At 39.9% G+C, this 18231-nt stretch overlaps 1 protein-coding gene across 1 annotated transcript in view; it reads left to right on the top strand.

Moving 5' to 3' along the window:
- The window catches only part of ADAMTS17 (ADAM metallopeptidase with thrombospondin type 1 motif 17), a 144429-nt gene that overhangs the window by 87364 nt on the left and 38834 nt on the right, over positions 1 to 18231 (top strand). Inside the window, exons 11-16 of the mRNA XM_087941775.1 lie at positions 1655 to 1756; positions 2378 to 2523; positions 5348 to 5514; positions 7465 to 7592; positions 14462 to 14582; positions 16358 to 16432. Coding sequence (XP_087797901.1) covers positions 1655 to 1756; positions 2378 to 2523; positions 5348 to 5514; positions 7465 to 7592; positions 14462 to 14582; positions 16358 to 16432 — 739 coding nt within the window. The remainder of the gene's footprint in view (positions 1 to 1654; positions 1757 to 2377; positions 2524 to 5347; positions 5515 to 7464; positions 7593 to 14461; positions 14583 to 16357; positions 16433 to 18231) is intronic.

Here is an 18231-nt window from a genome sequence, read left to right as displayed (position 1 = left end):
TGTACTCTTGGTTTAGCCCAGCCCTTTGTTTTAATAGTTCCTCCATCTTCCTTATCATAAAAAAAAAAATCAGCTACCTAAAATCTGATACGAAAATCAGCTGTACTTTTTCTACTTTTTCCTATTGCATAAAAAGATGTGCCAAAGTAATAAAATAAAGCTTGGATTGTGTGCTTGAGTTTCAAATCCTAACGGTTCTACTTTATTTATGTTGATCCTGGCAAGCTTCTTGAGAAACATGAAAAAAGGGAAGGTTTGTTTTCTTCGGAAAGTAAGGAAGTTAACTCGTGTTTCTCAGAGGAGTACCAAACCTGTTACGAGTGACAGAATCTCTGAAAGTATGTCTTGAAAGATTATCCTGGGACAAGGGACTAAAATAAAGAACTTTTCCAATGATTTTTCTAGGGAGAAACAACTTTGTCTTCCTTCATTGATAATCCTAATTGTTTGTTTTATTTTTTAGTTCTCCATGTTGGATTTTCTTATTCAAGGAATTCTTGAACATGACTTTTTTGTGTGTGAAACATTTGTAAAACACCAAAGTCCAGAAGCATAGTTGGTTTCAGTAGCTGGCCATACAGGTTTTTCTTGGTTTTCCCCTAACCTTTGCAGCATCAAAGATAAGGTGGGATAAGATGGATAGGATAAGATAGGGTACGGTAGGGTAAGAAATAAAAGCTAACTTTTATTGTCACCTCTCTGCGTGCACAATGGCCCACAGAATAAAATTCTGATGGTATTTACTTTTTAAAAAAATAAATAATTTTTAAAAATCGTTTACTAAATTTGTTTGCCGTCCATCTCACCATAAAGTGCAGAGTAAACAGAAAATACTTGCTTTGTAGCTATTTCATGAATTGTCCCTTACATTGGGATCAGAGATGGTATTCAGCAGGTTCTGACCAGTTCTGGAGAACCGGTAGTGGAAATTTTGAGTAGTTTGAAATACCACCTCTGAGTGGCCCCATCCCCATCTGTTCTCTGCCTCCTGAGTCCCAGCTGATTGGCTGGGTCTTCTTTTGTTGCCCTGCATAGGAAGATGGAGCTGGAAAGCAGGTTAGAGGGGTGGGGAGGGAATGGGGATTTTGCAGTAACTTTCTCCTGGAGTGGGGTGGGAATGGAGATTTTTACAGTATTGTTCCCCTGCCATGCCCACCAAGCCATACCACATCCAGCAAGCCACATCCACAGAACCGGAAGTAAAAAAATTTGAAACCCATCACTGATTGGGATGAAATGTATGCACAAATGCGAGCCAATATTCATTTTATTGCAAATTAGAATTTTGAAATAAAAATCATTGCAACTAATAATCTGAGAGTCAGACTCTCTATTGCATTTTATCCAGCAGTTTCTTCAAAGTTATATTAACCACAGTTAACATGAATGCAATTTAAACTCTTTCTCTCCCCTTCTTTCATCTTCTGTAGAGGAATACTTTGATTTCTGAATTTGAGGTTATGCTTGGTTTTTTGGTGCATGGTTAGTTATTCCATGTGGATTTTTTTTTTGAAAACGTATTTGTAAAAACTAAAAAACAAATCAGATAACGCGCAATTCAGAGAGGCTTAATGAAGCTTTGTGCCTTTTTCTTTGCAATAGTGGCATCTCCAGGCAAAGTAATTTCAATTTTTTTTCTCCTTTCTGCTGACAGCATTTGATGTGTGCTGGTCTCTGGTGTCTTGTGGAAGGAGATGCCTCTTGTAAAACCAAACTGGATCCTCCTCTGGATGGGACAGAATGTGGGGCTGACAAGGTAAAACCCCTGGAGAAAATCAACTCTACTTTGTAGAGTTTGGTATTCAACACATTTTGATGCAAACATTTTGTCCCGATACTCATCATTTGTTTGATACTCAATGCACAACGCACAATGTCAGTGTTGGCTGCTTTGTGACTCACTATATTATTCCTTATGGGAAAAATCTGTTGGGTACTCAATCATTTTTGGTTCTCGTCGTCTCTCCTGGAACCAATTAATGATGAGTACTAAGGTACCACTGTATAATTTTTATAAAAGAAGTTTTTCCACAGACTAAAAACAATGCAACAGTTCAGTTGCTGGTGAGGGAAATAGGGTATATGGTAATAGACAAGTGAATTAAAGCTATGAAAGTTAGTAGCTGAGACAACCGAATCAGGTAAGATATTCCAGACATTGACAACTCTTATAAATGAAAAGTCTTTTTTTTTTTTTTACAAATGAGTTTAAAGCGGTTTACATTAAACATTAAACATGTTGTGTGCACATGTTACATTACGATTAAAACAAAAAAGTCATTTACAGGTAAAGTGTCACTATGTACAATTTTAGATGTGAAAACTAGCATTGTGGTTCTCAGCTAGCCAAACCAAGATTATTCTCTTTTCATTCCAGTGGTGCCGAATGGGGGAGTGTGTCAGTAAAACCCCCATCCCTGAACACATTGATGGTGATTGGAGCATCTGGAGTCAATGGAGCATGTGCAGCCGGACATGTGAAACTGGGGCCAGATTCAGGCAACGCAAATGTGACAACCCTCCGTAAGTTGACTCATTCCAATGAGAATCTAAACCTTTAAAGCACTTAAGGGAGCATTGAAAGATGTCTTCATAGGAAGCCCAGCCCATCTGCTTCTCTGCTACCTAATTCAGGAGTAACTGATGTGGTGCCTGTTCAGGAAGAAGGAAGGAAGAAGAAAGGAGGAGATGAGATGGAGGAGGAGGAGAAGGAAGAAGAGGAAGGAAAAGGAGAAGGAGGAGGAGGAGGAGGAGGAGGAGGAGAGAGAAGAAGAAGAAGAAGAAGAAGAAGAAGAAGAAGAAGAAGAAGAAGAAGAAGAAGAAGAAGAAGAAGAAGAAGAAGAAGAAGAAGAAGAAGAAGAAGAAGAAGAAGAAGAAGAAGAAGAAGAAGAAGAAGAAGAAGAAGAAGAAGAAGAAGAAGAAGAAGAAGAAGATTTTATTATGTTAATAGTGGACAATCATGCTGTAAAGCATCTGCCATTGCTTTTATTTACAATAAGGCCTTTGGGCCAGAGGTATTTTTAGATTTTTTTTTTTTTTAAAGCATGGTAAAGGCTGAAGCCCAGTGCTTTGTTTGGAATTGTATCTCAAGTGATAGGAAGCATTTGAGAGTCTGGACTTAAACAGAGAGCAGTCTTCTTCATTTTTATTCCTGTATGCTTCAGAATGGCAGCCATTTTCTGGATAAGCCAAACCACACTCATCTCCATCACAGCTATTATTTGAAAGCGGCTTTGCCACTCAGCTAAATCACTCTCACTTACTCACTCTCTACACTTAACAAAGTGTAGGCGAAAAACAGGCAGAGCTGGGGAGGGGTGGAGTTAAACCTGTCATCAGCTTAGAGTTGTTACATTGCCACAAACAATCCTGTTGAATTCCATGTTCGCTTATCTGGTCCCAATTTAGTATTGAATTTTAGTTGACAAGATTTTTTTTTTACTGACAGCCTAGACAGGGGTCTGACAAGAGATATCTCAGCCCACAGAAGGAATGGGAGAGTGGAATGCATCTAAGAAAGAGACCCTTCCCCCAGTTATCTGAAAAGTACTGGTGCGGAAAGCTGAGAAATGCTTTCAGATATGCAAGGTTTTGTTACTTTAACCTTACATTGCTGGTAGTGTTAGAACTCATGGCTTCCTGCCTGGACTATCTTGAAGGGCTGACAGCCAACTTTTGAAGAGCATGTTGTAGGCACTTTGCCTACAACATTGTGTTTGTCATTCACAAATATCCCCTCACAAAAAAATCAGCATTACTTTTCATAGGACTGCTAAATCTTTTCTGCATTTTAGCAGATGACCTTGGCTGATCTTGAAAAAGCTAAGCAAGGTCAGACTTTATTAGCGCTTGAATGGGAGGCCACTAGTAAATCCCAAAGGTGTAAGTTGGATTGCGATGTTTAAAAAAACATCCTGAAGGAAAGTATGGAAAACCACTTCTGTATCACTGCCATGAATAATTGGCACAGTTCGGTAAGTATTATTGTGAGCCTCTCTTGAAAAATACTTCTGCTGTTCTATGGTCAGGCTTCAGAAAAATCCCTACCAATCTCCACTATGATTGTTTTAAAACTTAAGTATTTATAACAACAGTATGCAAAACAAAAACAAACTTGTGGGTATGAATGCGACTCGAGGACAGATGAGCAGTGGGTGTAAATCTGCATTAAGCAGAGTCAAGTATTGCCAAATCGCAGTTTCTCTCCGTTTCCATTCATAAATTCTGTTTGGCCCCTTCCTTTACTAAACCAAGTAACTTAAAAGCATTTGCAAGATGTATTTTACATACTTTGCGCATGACCCATTTTTTTGCTTGCCACTTTGGCTATTTGCAGTCCTGGTTTTCGTGAATTAACCTTTTGTTGGTACATACCTTCTGCAATGCATGTGTGTGTTTTAAATCACTAAACAATATTTCAAATTTCAACACAAGTTTGGAAAGAGCACTGGATTCCGGTTTGTCTATTGCCTTAAAAATGTAAAATAAACAAGTTGGCATTAGATACGAACCACTTCTTCATTTTCAATCTATGGCCATACTTGAGTGAATTGTGCCCTCTGTTGTTTTAAGTCCTAATTTATTGCCTTTATTGCCTTTTATTTCCCCTGTCCTGGCTGCTATTCTCATTAGTCCATAGGGAGGTTTTCAAAAAAGTATATAAAATCACCAGAAGTCAAATTCATCTCAGAGGAAATCTTTTTTTTGTTTTGAATTTGTATTTTCTTTTCAAAACACCCCAAAAAGTTCTATTCACAAAGAATCCCATCAATCTTTTGTGGATAATGTGAAAGAAACACCAATGCAAGCTGTCCATATTCATGGTTTGGGTCTGGGTTATCTGAGGGAACATCTCTTGCCGGTCACATCTATTCGACCCATTAGAGCGAGGGGGCAGGGAATGTTGGCGGTCCCACCCCTGAGGGAGATACACCTGGTAGGACCCAGAAGAAGGGCCTTGTCCGTGGTGGCTCCCTCTCTCTGGAATATCATTCCCCCAGAGATTAAAACGGGCCCCGCTCTAGCACTCTTTCAAAAGGCACTGAAGACCTGGTTTTGCCAGTGGGCCTGGGGAACCCAGAGAGGGATGGAGCCCATCAAATGGCTAGTGTGATCTGCTGTCGTTGGGGCGGGGCGGGGAGGGGTGAGAGTTAGTTTTTATTTTTTTTTTAATTTTCTTCTATTGTACTTCACTAATTTATTTGATTCTTTTTGTTAGTTTTTATTGTTTTTTATTTTTGTTTTAAATATGATTTTACATTGTGTAAGCTGCCTCGAGTCGCCCTGGGCGAATAGGAGGCAATATAAATTAAATGAATAAAAAATACATATTTGTTTACCTTAACAGGCCTGGCCCTGGAGGTAAGAATTGCCAAGGAGCAAGCGTGGAACACACTGTGTGTGAAAACTTGCCATGTCCCAGAGGAGTGTCCACCTTCCGAGACCAACAGTGTCAATCTCAAGACCGCTCGACCAACAAGAAGAAAAGTCTATGGACGGCGGTCATCGTGGATGGTATGTTTCAGAAGATGAAAACACGGCTACATTTTGTGTACAGTGATACCTTGGTACTCAACTGCTTTGAAACTCATCGAATTTGGCGCTCAATGCATTTTGAGGTGAAAATTTTGTTCTGGTACTCGTTGTTTGTTTGGTACTCAATACCCAAGCTAGAACTTGTCGATGTTGGAAGCCTTGTGACTCACTACATTATTCCTTATGGGAAAAATTTGTTTGGTACTCATCATTTTTGGGACTCATCGCATCACCTGGGACCAATTAATGATGTATAATTTTTATTAAAGAAGTTTTCCCACAGACCGAAATCAATGCAATATTTGAGTTACAGGTAAAGGAAATGGAGCAAAGTAGCATAAGGGTGAAAACAGAAATATAGAAAAAGAAGTAGAAAGGAAAGAAAAAAGAAGAAAGAATAATTAAGTGCCTTTTGGTCTGCTTAACAACAGCAGTTATAAATACATTTATACTTGCCCTCTCTGTCTAAGGTTACATCAAAGTTTCCTTCTTTGCATAATCTACCCTTTCTAACCATCAGATCCATAAATTGTCACTTTGGAGGGTTTTTTCCCAGCAAAAAGTCCATAAAGAGAATATTGCTCCTATTTCTTTGCTATCCTTCAGCTTCTGAATTTCTCCGAGGCCTCATAAAGGAAATGTTTCTAAGCTATATTTCACGGGAGCCCAATGATCTTTGAGCGCTTGTTTTGCAAGAGAATTCTGGGTTTTGAGAAAGCTTATTGTGGGTTTGAGTCCATTCAATGTCACAAGCCTTCTTGAGAAATCAAGAAGAGAAATTGACAGAAAGCAATTGAAACCAAAGAAAAAGTACTAGACAGGGTCTCACCTTAGCTACTTTAAGCCTGGAGGACTTCAACTCCCAGAACTCCCCAGCCAGCTGGCTGGGAGTTCTGGGATTGAATTGAGACCTATACGACAGTCAGAATACTTATGTCAGCTATGAATTCATCGCTGCCACGTAGTTGAAGAAAATGGGAGGGGATGAAGTTAATTAGTAGCTCTTAGTAGACAAAATATATTATTTTGATAGTTCAAGGTTACAGAGTGTGGAGCAGAAAGAATTAAAACTTACTTTGGGATTGGTGCACATGATCTGGTGATGAAGGAAAAAGGGGATGGGTTGTAGCTTGGGGCTTTGTGGTGAAGGTGGGAAGATTTAGTTCCGGATTTCCCCAGTATGTGCCAAGTACTGTTCTAATAAAAGTGCTTTGAGATGGCGTGTGTTTTGGAGTTACTGACAGGAATGGATCTTCCCTGGAACACTGACAACTTACACATGGAAACAGAAAAGATTATAAACTTTTCACTCTTTGTAGTTTCTACTTGCAAATCTCAGTATTGTGTCATTTCCCTCTCCAATTTCCTGACTTCAACGTAACAGTCTCTTGGGTAAGCTAGCTCACTCGACCAAATTTTGTTTGGTCTAGTGCAGGGGTGTCCAAATCAATTTCACTGAGGGGCATATCAAGGCTGTGCTTGACCTTGAGGGGCTGGGGTGGGCGTGGCCAGGGTGGGCGTGGCCAGCTTGACATCACTCATGTTGGGAGGAGCACCTGTGGGGGCCCAAGCACTCTGCCAATGAAAACAGGCTCCCAAGCTCTGTTTTCGGCTGCAACCTCCTGCAAACCCTCTGCCAGTGAAAACGGAGTTTGGGAGGGCCTCCCAAGATCTGTTTTCATGGCAGAGGCACCGCGTCCTTCTCTGTTTTCAGGGTGACTCCATGGGCCAGATCTAAGTACCCCATGGTCTAGTAGTGTTATGCTTCTGGTGTTGGTCAAATTTAAAATCTGTTTTTTGTCACAATAAAAGAATATTTGTAGCTCTGGGTTGAACTGCAGAGTCTTTGGTGCTCGCTGAGCTCGGTGGTTTTCTTGCAGATGTTTCATGACCTGAACTTGGTGTCATCATCTGTTGTTTCTCTTTCAGAAAAACCTTGTGAACTCCATTGCTCTCCATTTGGGAAAGAATCTCCTATGTTGGTGTCTGATAGGGTCATTGACGGTACACCGTGTGGACCTTATGAGACTGACCTCTGTGTTCATGGCAAGTGCCAGGTGGAGTAATTTTTTTTGTTCGCTATTTCATCTGAACTAACATCTAAATGTGCTGTGATCCTGAGATCCTTATGAAAGGAATGGCCACTGAAAATAAATAGCATAATATTTATTTTTAAAATACAAAGCTGTAGCTATGGAATAAAGTACCAGTGAATAACTATTCCCCTTACTTCTAGACGGAAAAAAACTGAGACAGACATTCAGTTGCTATGTCCTCATGTAGAATTCTAGGAGGTTTGATATTTTTTGCTTTGTGCTAGAAATGGATGGTGTTGCCTTTTAATGATTTCATTATAGAGTAGCTCGATACCCGTGTTTCACTATGAAACTTATGTGGTCGGGCTTAGTTTTTGGGGAGGAAAATAAGAGAAAAAAATTGTGCCTCTGCCTACCAGCATTCATTGGTATTCATCTGGCTAGTGTCTTGTCAGTGTGTGAGAGAATTGAGGGCTGTTTGGAAACTGAAAGTGTATTTGCTGTGTGAGCAAGGAGACAGCAAGGAGCCTGGTCGTGGCTTACCTCAACTGTTCTGTACTAAAGCTGCTTGGTGCTATGAAGCTGAAACTGAGACACCTCTGCTTCTGTGTGGCATTTGGAACAGATTTCTTTTCAGGTGGGGAGGGGGAGTAAAACTCCTTAGCATCAGAGCGTGTTAATAATAATATGCAAAATACTAATGCTCTGATGGTCATTTCCAAAAATCCTTTCTTAGCGAGCACCTAGAAGCCAAGAGGAACATACATGCCAAATTTCAAGTTTGTAGGCTTTGCGGTTCTTGAGATTTTGTGATGATGCGTGAGTGGTATTTCACTTTTATATTATATATATAGATTGGAAGGCATTAAGAACCAAGCATTAGGAACCAGGGTTTTCAAAAAGCTTTGAGCATTGTATTAAACAGGATGGAAAATATTTGATACCGTATATATAGAAAAACTTTGCAAAATTGAGGTTCGGCGCCCATTACAATTCCGGAGGAATTTTGTGATAGCAAAAGCATGGTCGCTATGGATACCCACGATTTTCTTTTCTTTTGAAGGTCCCTCATTTGAACTCAAATAGTTGAATTTGAGAAACATCTTGAATTCTGTGTTGATGAGAGAATCGGGCTTGTTGCTCTTGCTAAATTCAATGTTTTTGGGTGGAGAACTAGCACAGGAAACAGAATGATGTTCCTAGTGAAGGCAAGTACCTTTATCAACCTACACATTACATTGGCATGTCCCAAGACAGGAAGCCCAACCTGGTCGCACAGAAATCTCTTGTAGCTAGGAAGGGAGGCACAATGTCAAACATAGGAAGTGCCTTCCCTCAGCTCAGCAGATGGCTGGTTGACCTATTGAATCCATTGGAAAAAAAAAAAACCCTCAGAGTTCATATCACTAATTATGTTATTTTAAAAAAACCAAACATAAAATATCAGCATCTTAACCCAGGACTTTCTAGGCCTAGCGGCCGTATCCTCTGCCCGTGTGCGGGTGGAAATGTTTGGAATGTTTAGATTCTGTGGCGAGGACCCAAACCCTGCTAGCCAGGGAAGTTGCCTATTCATAATTCTGCAGATACAGTGGATTCAGCAGCTATGAAGCACTCCTTTATGAAAGCAGAGGGGTGACGTTAACATAGAAGATAGAATAATAGGGTTGGGACTTGAAGGGATCTCCAGTCCAATTCCCTGCTCGAGCAAGAGATGAGAAATGGCTGCCCACCTCTTCTCGAAAACCTCCATGATGGAGCAGCCACAATTTCCAGAGGCAAGCCATTCCACTGATTAATTGTTCTCCCTGTCAGGAAATTTCTCCTTAGTTCTAGATTGGATCTCTCTTGGATAATCTTCCACTTATTATTCTTGTCCTGCCCCCCAGGAGCTTTGGAGAAGAAGTCAACCCCCTCTTCTCTGTGACAGACTACTATCCTATCACTTCTCTTTGATAGACATACCTAGTTCTCTCAATCATTGATCATATGATTTATATTATAGCATATGGTTGCTTCAAAGGGGACGTGGTGGCTCAGTGGCTAAGATGCTGAGCTTGTCGATCAAAAAGGGCGGCAGTTCGGCAGTTCAAATCCCTAGCTCCGCGTAACAGAGTGAGCTCCCGTTACTTGTCCCTGCTTCTGCCAACCTAGCAGTTTGAAAGCATGTACAAATGCAAATAGAAAAATAGGTAGCAGTGTTCTGTGTGCCTTTGGTGTTTAGTCATACCATCCACATGACCCTGGAGATGTCTTCGGACAGCACTGGCTCTTTGGCTTTGTTTTTTTTAAAAAACAAACCAAAAATACAAATCTATTCATATTAACAGTATTCGTGTCATTATTAATACATACATCTCCTTTTATACATAAACATCAGCTCTTATTTCTATCCTACACTCATTTGCACCACCTACCCCAAATCGCATAATAGTCTGAGCCATCTTTGCCTCTTAATTCCACTGTGAATTTATCCAGTTCCACGCAATCCATTATTTTTTGTTTCAAGTCTTCTTCAGATGGTGTCTTTTCTTTCTTCCATCCCTGTGCAAAGGCTGTTTTCACCGCAGTTATGATATGTATAATGATGTATTGGATGACCTTGTTCAATTTTCCCTTAATTATTCCTAATAAGAATATTTCTGGTTCAAGTTCTAATTTGTGATCTGTAATTTCTAATAACCATCTTTGTACCCTCATCCAATATTTTTTAACCTCTGGACACTGCCACCACATATGGAAGAACGTTCCTTCTTTATGTTTACACTTCCAGCGTTCTGTTTTTGTGTTTGGATACATTTTGGCCAGTCTTGTTGGGGCTAGGTGCCACCTACGAAACATTTTATATTGGCTCTTTGGCTTTGTAACAGAGATGAGCACCACACCTTAGAGTTGGGAACAACAAGCACATCTGTGCAAGGGGATCCTTTACCTTTACTGTGGTTACTTCTTTCTACCCCCAGAAGCCTACTTAGCCTACTCTCAAGTAGCTTTCCTTTGTCTATATTTTTCCTAGATGAGAGGGCACATCTCCAAGAGAAAGCAATGTTGTTCACAATATTAAGTGGACCAATGGTCTATAAGATATTTTTTTTCTTTATGTTTCATCGAAGCATATTAAAAGTAAAGAAAAAATGAGTAAATTTCTGGTGTGTTGTGTGTGCTCTTGTTCTTATTCTATAAGAGGACTGCTAAGGCTGGTTAGAACAGAAGGGATGAAAGACCCTAGGAAGGAAAACCCCTTTCTCAAACCCCTTTCAACACACTCCAAAAAATATTTGACATTAGATAAGCACTTAGCAATTTTCCCATTTTCATCCACTTAGGAATAGCCAAGATACAAATAACTATCAAACCGTTCTGTGTGCCCAAAGAGGTTGTTGACATATTTTTTATTGAAAAGTATTAGCCTGTTCTACCCTATAACAAAACTATTTTTATGTACACTGAGAGCATGTGCACCAAGACAAATTCCCTGTGTGTCCAATCACACTTGGCCAATAAAGAATTCATCACCATCATTTTTAGAAACTGAAGACAGCTTCAGAAACAATTTGCAGAATGCCTCAAGACCAGAAGAGGAAATTTCCTAAGGGATGGGCAAACTATTGGACTTAATAACTTTTTCGATTCTGCCCAATGTTGGCAGTTTTGTTCTTATCATTTAATTTCTCCTCCAGCATCACAAGGAGGCAAGAAGAGACAATGAAATGAATAGGGTATGTCTTGAAGATTCGCTTTTTTCATCAGTGTTTCAGAAGAGAAAACATGTGAGTTGCTGCCTGTCTGCCTTCCAGCTAGGTGCACATATTTACAGAAAACATCTATAATTCAAATTTTGGAATATATTTCTTTTGTTGAGAACCCCAAAGAAAAATGGAAGTCAGATGACCTTGGATCTTCCAAAGAGACCATAAGCATTCCCTGGTGTGATTCCTGCTTAGTATTTGCTGAAGTATAGATATCAGTTCATTCATTCATTCCTTCATTCATTCAATTTGTACGGATGTCCATCTGCCAAATGACTCTTTTCATTTGGGAAATTAATGTATTCCCTGACTTTAATTTTAAATGGCTACTAAACTTTTAAATGGCAAAAGCTCAACTGAATGTTTGTTGATTTCCATTCAAATGGGATCTCTGAACAGATTTCAACAGAAGCAAAAAGATTTTTCCAAGACTAGTGAATTTGTTTCAAGAAAAGTGGTCATTGAGCACTTAAAAAAAAAAAAATAGTAAGGAAAGTTATTACTCAGGTTGGGCTTCCAGATGAGATCAATAGACCAATCCAAATCAAGGCTGCCATCCTGACATCAGTTAGCATTCCATTCTTTTATTATTCTTTTCTCTCTTAATTAAAAGAAAAACCTGGAACATCTGCATTAATTTGTTGAGGATACTCTCTCATTTTTGCTCAGTTTTCATTCATTGACACACCTACACACTAAATATTTTTGATAAGAACGTATAAGTAAATACATAACATGTATAAAAGGCTTAAAGCTATTGGCAGTGTTTATTAGTGGAATCCTTGCCTCGTTGCTTGTGTCATTGTCATTTTTATCTCAATTACATAATTTATGGATGTCTATTTCAGTACTGTGTTCTGAGTTCTTTTATAGGACTCTCTGTAACAACTGGTTTTATTTATCTTAATATCTAATGGGCTTATGTTTTTATTTTTACATGATTCAGTAAATAAATATTGTCTGAAGGTATCAGTTGTAATTTTTAATATGGTAAATATCTCTTGAGATGATATATAGGTAGGTAGGTAGGTAAGTAGATGGATGGATAGATGATAGGTGGGTAGGTAGGTGGATAGATGATAGATAGATGATAGATAGATAGATAGATAGATAGATAGATAGATAGATAGATAGATAGATAGATAATAAGTAGGTAGGTAGATGATGGATAGGTATAGGTAGGTAGGTAGATGGATCATAGATAGATAATAGATAGATAGATAGATAGATAGATAGATAGATAGATAGATAGATAGACTGACCCCATACAAAAAGAAGAATTTTTTTTTGAATCCTCTATAATTTTAAAAAATGGGAAGGGATTTTGAGAGTAAAAAGCTTAAGAATCCCTGGTCTATATGATTACTATAGTGTGAACAATTGTTGACAGTTGGAAGAATTTGCTACAGTGATATCATCTTGGCATGGTCAATTTTCAGAATGACACTTAACAACGGCAATATTTATATACAATCTGCTATGGCAGGCTAAGCATACGGGAAGCATTACAGTACACTGTGAAAGGACATTGTCATTTTTTTTCCATGAGGCAGTAATTATAATGGTGCTAGTGAAGTAACACCCAAACCTATGAATGGGCTCTTTCCCCGAGGAATTTTTAAAAGCTTAATTGAAAGCACCCTATCGCTATTTGGGTAAAAATTCAGATTGTGTGCCAAGAGAAATGATATAACTTTAAAAAAAAATACCCCAAAGCAGTGACTGATCTCCCACTTTTGAGCTGATAGAATGTTTAATGGGAATTGCCCCATGTAGTTTGAAATTGCTTGCAGGTCCCAAAATACAAGACATGGGTTTCAGCAGGATTCTGTGCTGAATATCCTGAACCCAGATAAGTAGCTTATTGCATCTGTTTAAGATGCATTTCTTCAGTTATTCTGCTGTAGCCACATACTGGGTAAGGTTGTAATCAGTGGAAGAGAAGGCCATAAATTATAAGGATTTTTTCTTTTATCCAAGTATTGTTTTTCTCCTCTAAAAGGTCCCGCTGAGAACATTCTTACCAGGTTAAAGCCCAAAAACATGTGCTTTTTCAAGAGGCACTTGGACTTTCTGATTTTTCTTTAAAGACATTTCACTTCTCATCCAACAATCTTCTTCGGCTCTTCTCCAAAAACACATTGTACCTCTTAGAATCAGGTGCTCATGGCATGTAATACTTGATTCACCAGCTACATTTATATACCAGAAGTCATATATATATATGAAAGGTAGGAGACATACTGAAGTGTGTGTGTGTGTGTGTGTGTGTGTGCGTGCTACTTCTGCTGCCTGCCGGCTGCCTGCAATTTGGCAGTTCGAATCTCACCAGGCTCAAGGTTGACTCAGCCTTCCATCCTTCCGAGGTGGGTAAAATGAGGACCCAGATGGTTGGGGGCAAGAGGCTGACTCTGTAGATCTCTTAGAGTGGGCTGAAAAAGCACTATGAAGCGGGATATAAGTCTAAGTGATATTGCTATGTATATATTAACCAAATGTCAGAAAACAGATAAGGGAAAAGGTGTTTGCGAAATATCTAGCAAGCTACTGGATATCAAGTTTAAGTGACTTTCAGTTTGGTGCATTGGTACTAGTAGTTACATAGGCTGGTTGCAACTTCAGCTGAGTAGCATAATTTAAGTTTACCCTATAGATAGTCCTAACAACCATTCATTTAGCAACTGTTCAAAGTAATGACAACACTGAAAAATGTGACTTAGTCCTCACACTTATGACTGTTGCAACAGTGAGCTTGGCAACTGACATATATGTATGCCAGGGTCATTCGATCACCATTCTAATCTTTTCCAGTCAGCTCCTGACAAGTGAAATCAATTGGAAAAGATGGATCTGGTTAATGACTGTGTGATTCACTTAAGAACTACAGTGATTTCCTTAATAACTGGGTGAAAAGGTTGTAAAATCAGATATTATTCAATTAACTGCCTTGCTTAGAAATATAAAATCTGGTATCTGTAGCAGTTATAAGTTGACGATTACGTTTATTTCTGAGACTTTCTTTCAAATGAGCATCCAGGACTTACCCTCCTTTAATAATCTCTAAAGCAGATTAAATATCTAAAATCTCTTTTTGTTATGACAATAACAAAAAAAACCCCTACCCCTCTTGATCCCCATTAGAAAATCGGCTGTGATGGGATCATTGGATCCTCTGCCAAAGAAGATCACTGTGGCATTTGTAACGGAAACGGGAAAACCTGCAAAGTGGTGAAAGGTGACTTCAACCATACAAAAGGGACGGGTGAGTAGTTTTTTGCACATAGGAAGACTGAAGTATCCCAATTGAATGTTTACAGCATTTGGCATAACCATCATCATTTTCTTTTAATGACCCCATAATCCCTTGCAGGGTGGAGGCTGCAACTGAATGGGGCCGAGTGTTTACTGGCCGGATGCCTTTCCTGTCGCCAGTGCAGAGGTTTTTTTTTTTTTTTTTTCAGCAGATACATCCTCATTGTGCCCAGAGAGAGAAATATCTGCCTCTACCTAGGATCGAACTCACAGCCTCCTGATTGTGAGGCAAGAGCTCCACCTCTAGGCCACCGTACCACTCAGCATTTGGCATAACCATGTTATGGTGATCAGCCATAATGAACCATGTTAAGCTGATAAAGGGTCTGGTAGCTAAATGTTAGGATGAAAGGTTGAGGGAGTCTATCGAAGAGAAGGACTAAGGGAGACACGATAACTTTCTTCTAGTACTTTAGAGGCTGTTTCATAGAGAAGAGAGGGCTGAGCTATTCTCCAAAGCGACTGAGGGCAGGAGAAGAAGTAAGGAGCGAAGCTTATCCAAGAGAGATCCAACCTAGAACTAAGGAGAAATTTCCTGACAGTGAGAACAATTAATCAGTGGACCAGCTTGCCTCTGAAAGTTGTGGGTGCTCCATCACTGGAGGTTGTCAAGAAAAGATTGGACAACCATTTGTCCAGGATGGTTTAAGGCCTCCTGCTTTGGGCAGAGGGTTGGACTTGAAGACCCCCAATGTCCCTTCCAGTCCTATGAATCTATATTCTATATTTACAGCACTTTTATCAATTTTGAGCAGATCATCTAGGAATAACTTATCTGATTTGAAGGACAGAATTCCATAAGCATGACAGGAAGATTTTTAATGCCACAGCTGGCATAGGAAACCCATTTTTCCCACTACTTTGCCATTCTAAATGTGGCTGTTCAATGACCATCAATAAATTTTACTTACTGGCATTGGGGACCTCTTTTTTTAACCGTTTGTCCCCTTCCTCTCTTGCCTGTTTACTACCAGTTCTGTAGGCATGGTTTGGTGGTCGTGACTTGGTGGGCATGGCTTGGTGGGCATGGCAGGGGAAGGATACTGTAAAATCCCCATTTCCACCCCACCCCATTAACCTGCTTTCCAGCTCCATTCTCCTGTGCAGGGCAACCAAAGAAGACCCATCCGATCAGCTGGGACTCAGGAGGCAGAGAATAGATGGGGGCAGGGGCCAGTCAGAGGTATGATTTGCCAGTTCTCCAAACTACTCAAAATTTCCACTACCGGTTCTCCAGAACCGGTCAGAACCTGCTGAATACCAACTCTGTTGCTGACCCTTTTCCAGTGTTTTTCTATTTTGGGTTGCATGTGATAGCTTGATGCACATATTGTTTTGCCGTGCCATGGAAAACAAGCCACCCTGAGAATTATAATTGAACTTGAACAAAATGGGCTATTTATAAACCCACGTGATCTTCACCAAAAAGTAGAAGCCATAGGTGATTCATATATTTTGGAATCCGCTTCTTGTCAAAGTGCAACAGAGTCCTATTAGAGTACTGTTTTGTTTCAATTCAGATTTGCTGTTCTGTGTCCAAGTAGCCGGTTCCCTGTAGAGGATTGCTTTGTAATAGATATCAGAAAGCTGTTGCGAGGAAAATTGTCTTCTGCTGCTGATTGGGCTGTCCTGAAGAAAGATTATTTCTGCTGACTGCTGACTTGCACAAACATTCCCTGCTGGTGTAACTAAACTTGTGCCAATTCCTTTTTTTTTCCGCCTTAGTCTCCAATAGTCAATGTAAGAAGGTTTCCACCTGTGTGATGGCCAGGACAAAGTCAGTGCCCAAATGTTTCTCATGTAAGATGCCTTGGTTGATTTCCGTGGTGCTGGGAGATAGATAGATACTCTCTTGGTGTTGGGTCTTCTTCCTTGTTCTTTGCTTGACTTGAAATGCCGATATGGGATCCTAACTCAAAGGAGAAGCTGTGGATATATTTCAAAGCTCTTTTGTCCTTTCGTCATATGAATCTTTTCACTGAGTTCTCGGGGAGGAAAAAGCATCTTGACATTCATTTCCTGATGAATGGGGTCCTCCATAATTCTAACTTTCAGCATGAGTGAGGTTAACTATAAGGCAATCCTTGACTTGTGATTTTTCCTTTAGTGACCATTCAAAGTGACAATGGTACTGAAAAATGTGACTTTGCTCTAGGACCGTGATGGCGAACCTATGGCACACAGAGCTATTTGTGCTGGCACGTGAACCACAGGCAAACTTACCTCACTGAGCATGTGTGCGCCTCACAGCTGATTTTTTTGTTTGTTGATTTGAGGCCTTTTTTGGCTTTTCAGGCCAAATTAATAGGCTCATTTTGTCATTTACTGTAATACCGGAAGTGACAAAACGGGCCTATAATTCATCCTGAAAAGCATTGCAGAGGCTTTTTCCAAGCCTCTGGGAGGCCAAAAAAGGCTTCAGACCAGCCGAAAAGTCAGCTGTGAGGCGCAGTGCAGAAAGGGGTTAGTGTGGGGGGAAATTGCGCGCACATGCACAGGGGGCATGGGGAAGGGGGCATGCATTGTATTCTGGGTGCTGGCACATGAGTGCGTGTGCGCTGGTGCATATGCAGTTTTTGGCACAGGAGCCCAAAAAGGTTAGCCACCACTGCTCTAGGACTATCACAGCATTCTCATGGACATGTGCTCAAATTCAGACACTACAATGGTTGCAGAATCCCAGGGTCACGTGATCCCCATTTGTGACCTTCCCAGCTGGCTTTTGGCAAGCAAAGTCAGTGGAGGAAACTGGATTTGTTTTAACAACCATGTAATTCACTTAACAGTTGCAGTTAATTGCTTAACAACCATGGCCAAAAAAAAAAGTTTCCAAAATTGGGCATGATTCCATTAACAACCAACTGGCTTAGCAATACATATCTGGTTCCAGTTGTTGTCATAAGTTAAGGACTACCTGTGTTGGGTTTCTATGCTAAGAAGGTTTACAGGCTTATGAGCAGTCTATGGGCTTGTCATCCTACTGAAAAACCTATCACGATTCACAGCAATCAAAATGTCAACTTTCACAATTCCACCTGCCGATGATTCCGCCTTCGAAGGAGAAACCCAGCAAGAAGAGAGAAAAAGACCTATTTCCCTAATATTTCCCACAGGTTACTCAAAAAAGGGAGCAGGATGCAAATTGAATGAAAAAGGGAAGACATTGGGATGAAGGCATTAGTTATGTTGGCTGTGACTTTCTCTTCTAGGAAATGACAGTATTTTCTCTGAAGGAAGAAATGCCAGCTTTCTATCACTGATGATGATAACGATCATTGAGTGCATTTTAGAGAAGTGTTAGCATGTTCGTGCCTTTGAAAATATTAATTCAGTGGAATCCTAGCAGATACTATGGGAACCATCTAATTGTAAGAATCCCATTAAAAATTCCAAACTCACCACTGATGCCATTAGCTGTTTGGCTTTGAAATCTATCCATAACTTCAAGAAATCAGGACTAGGAGCAATGGATGGAAACTAATCAAGGAGAGAAGCAACCTAGAACTGAGGAGAAATTTCCTGACAGTTGGGACAATTAACCAGTGGAATGACTTGCTTCCAAGAAGTTGCGAATGCTCCAACACTGGAAGTTTTTAAGA

The sequence above is a fragment of the Pseudonaja textilis genome, chromosome 13 (assembly GCF_049901715.1).
Source record: "Pseudonaja textilis isolate UNSWEBS1 chromosome 13, rPseTex1.2, whole genome shotgun sequence".
Classification (NCBI taxonomy): Eukaryota; Metazoa; Chordata; class Lepidosauria; order Squamata; family Elapidae; genus Pseudonaja; species Pseudonaja textilis.
The sequence above is the reverse complement of the archived record's forward strand: the minus strand, read 5'-3'. Positions and strand labels throughout refer to the sequence as shown.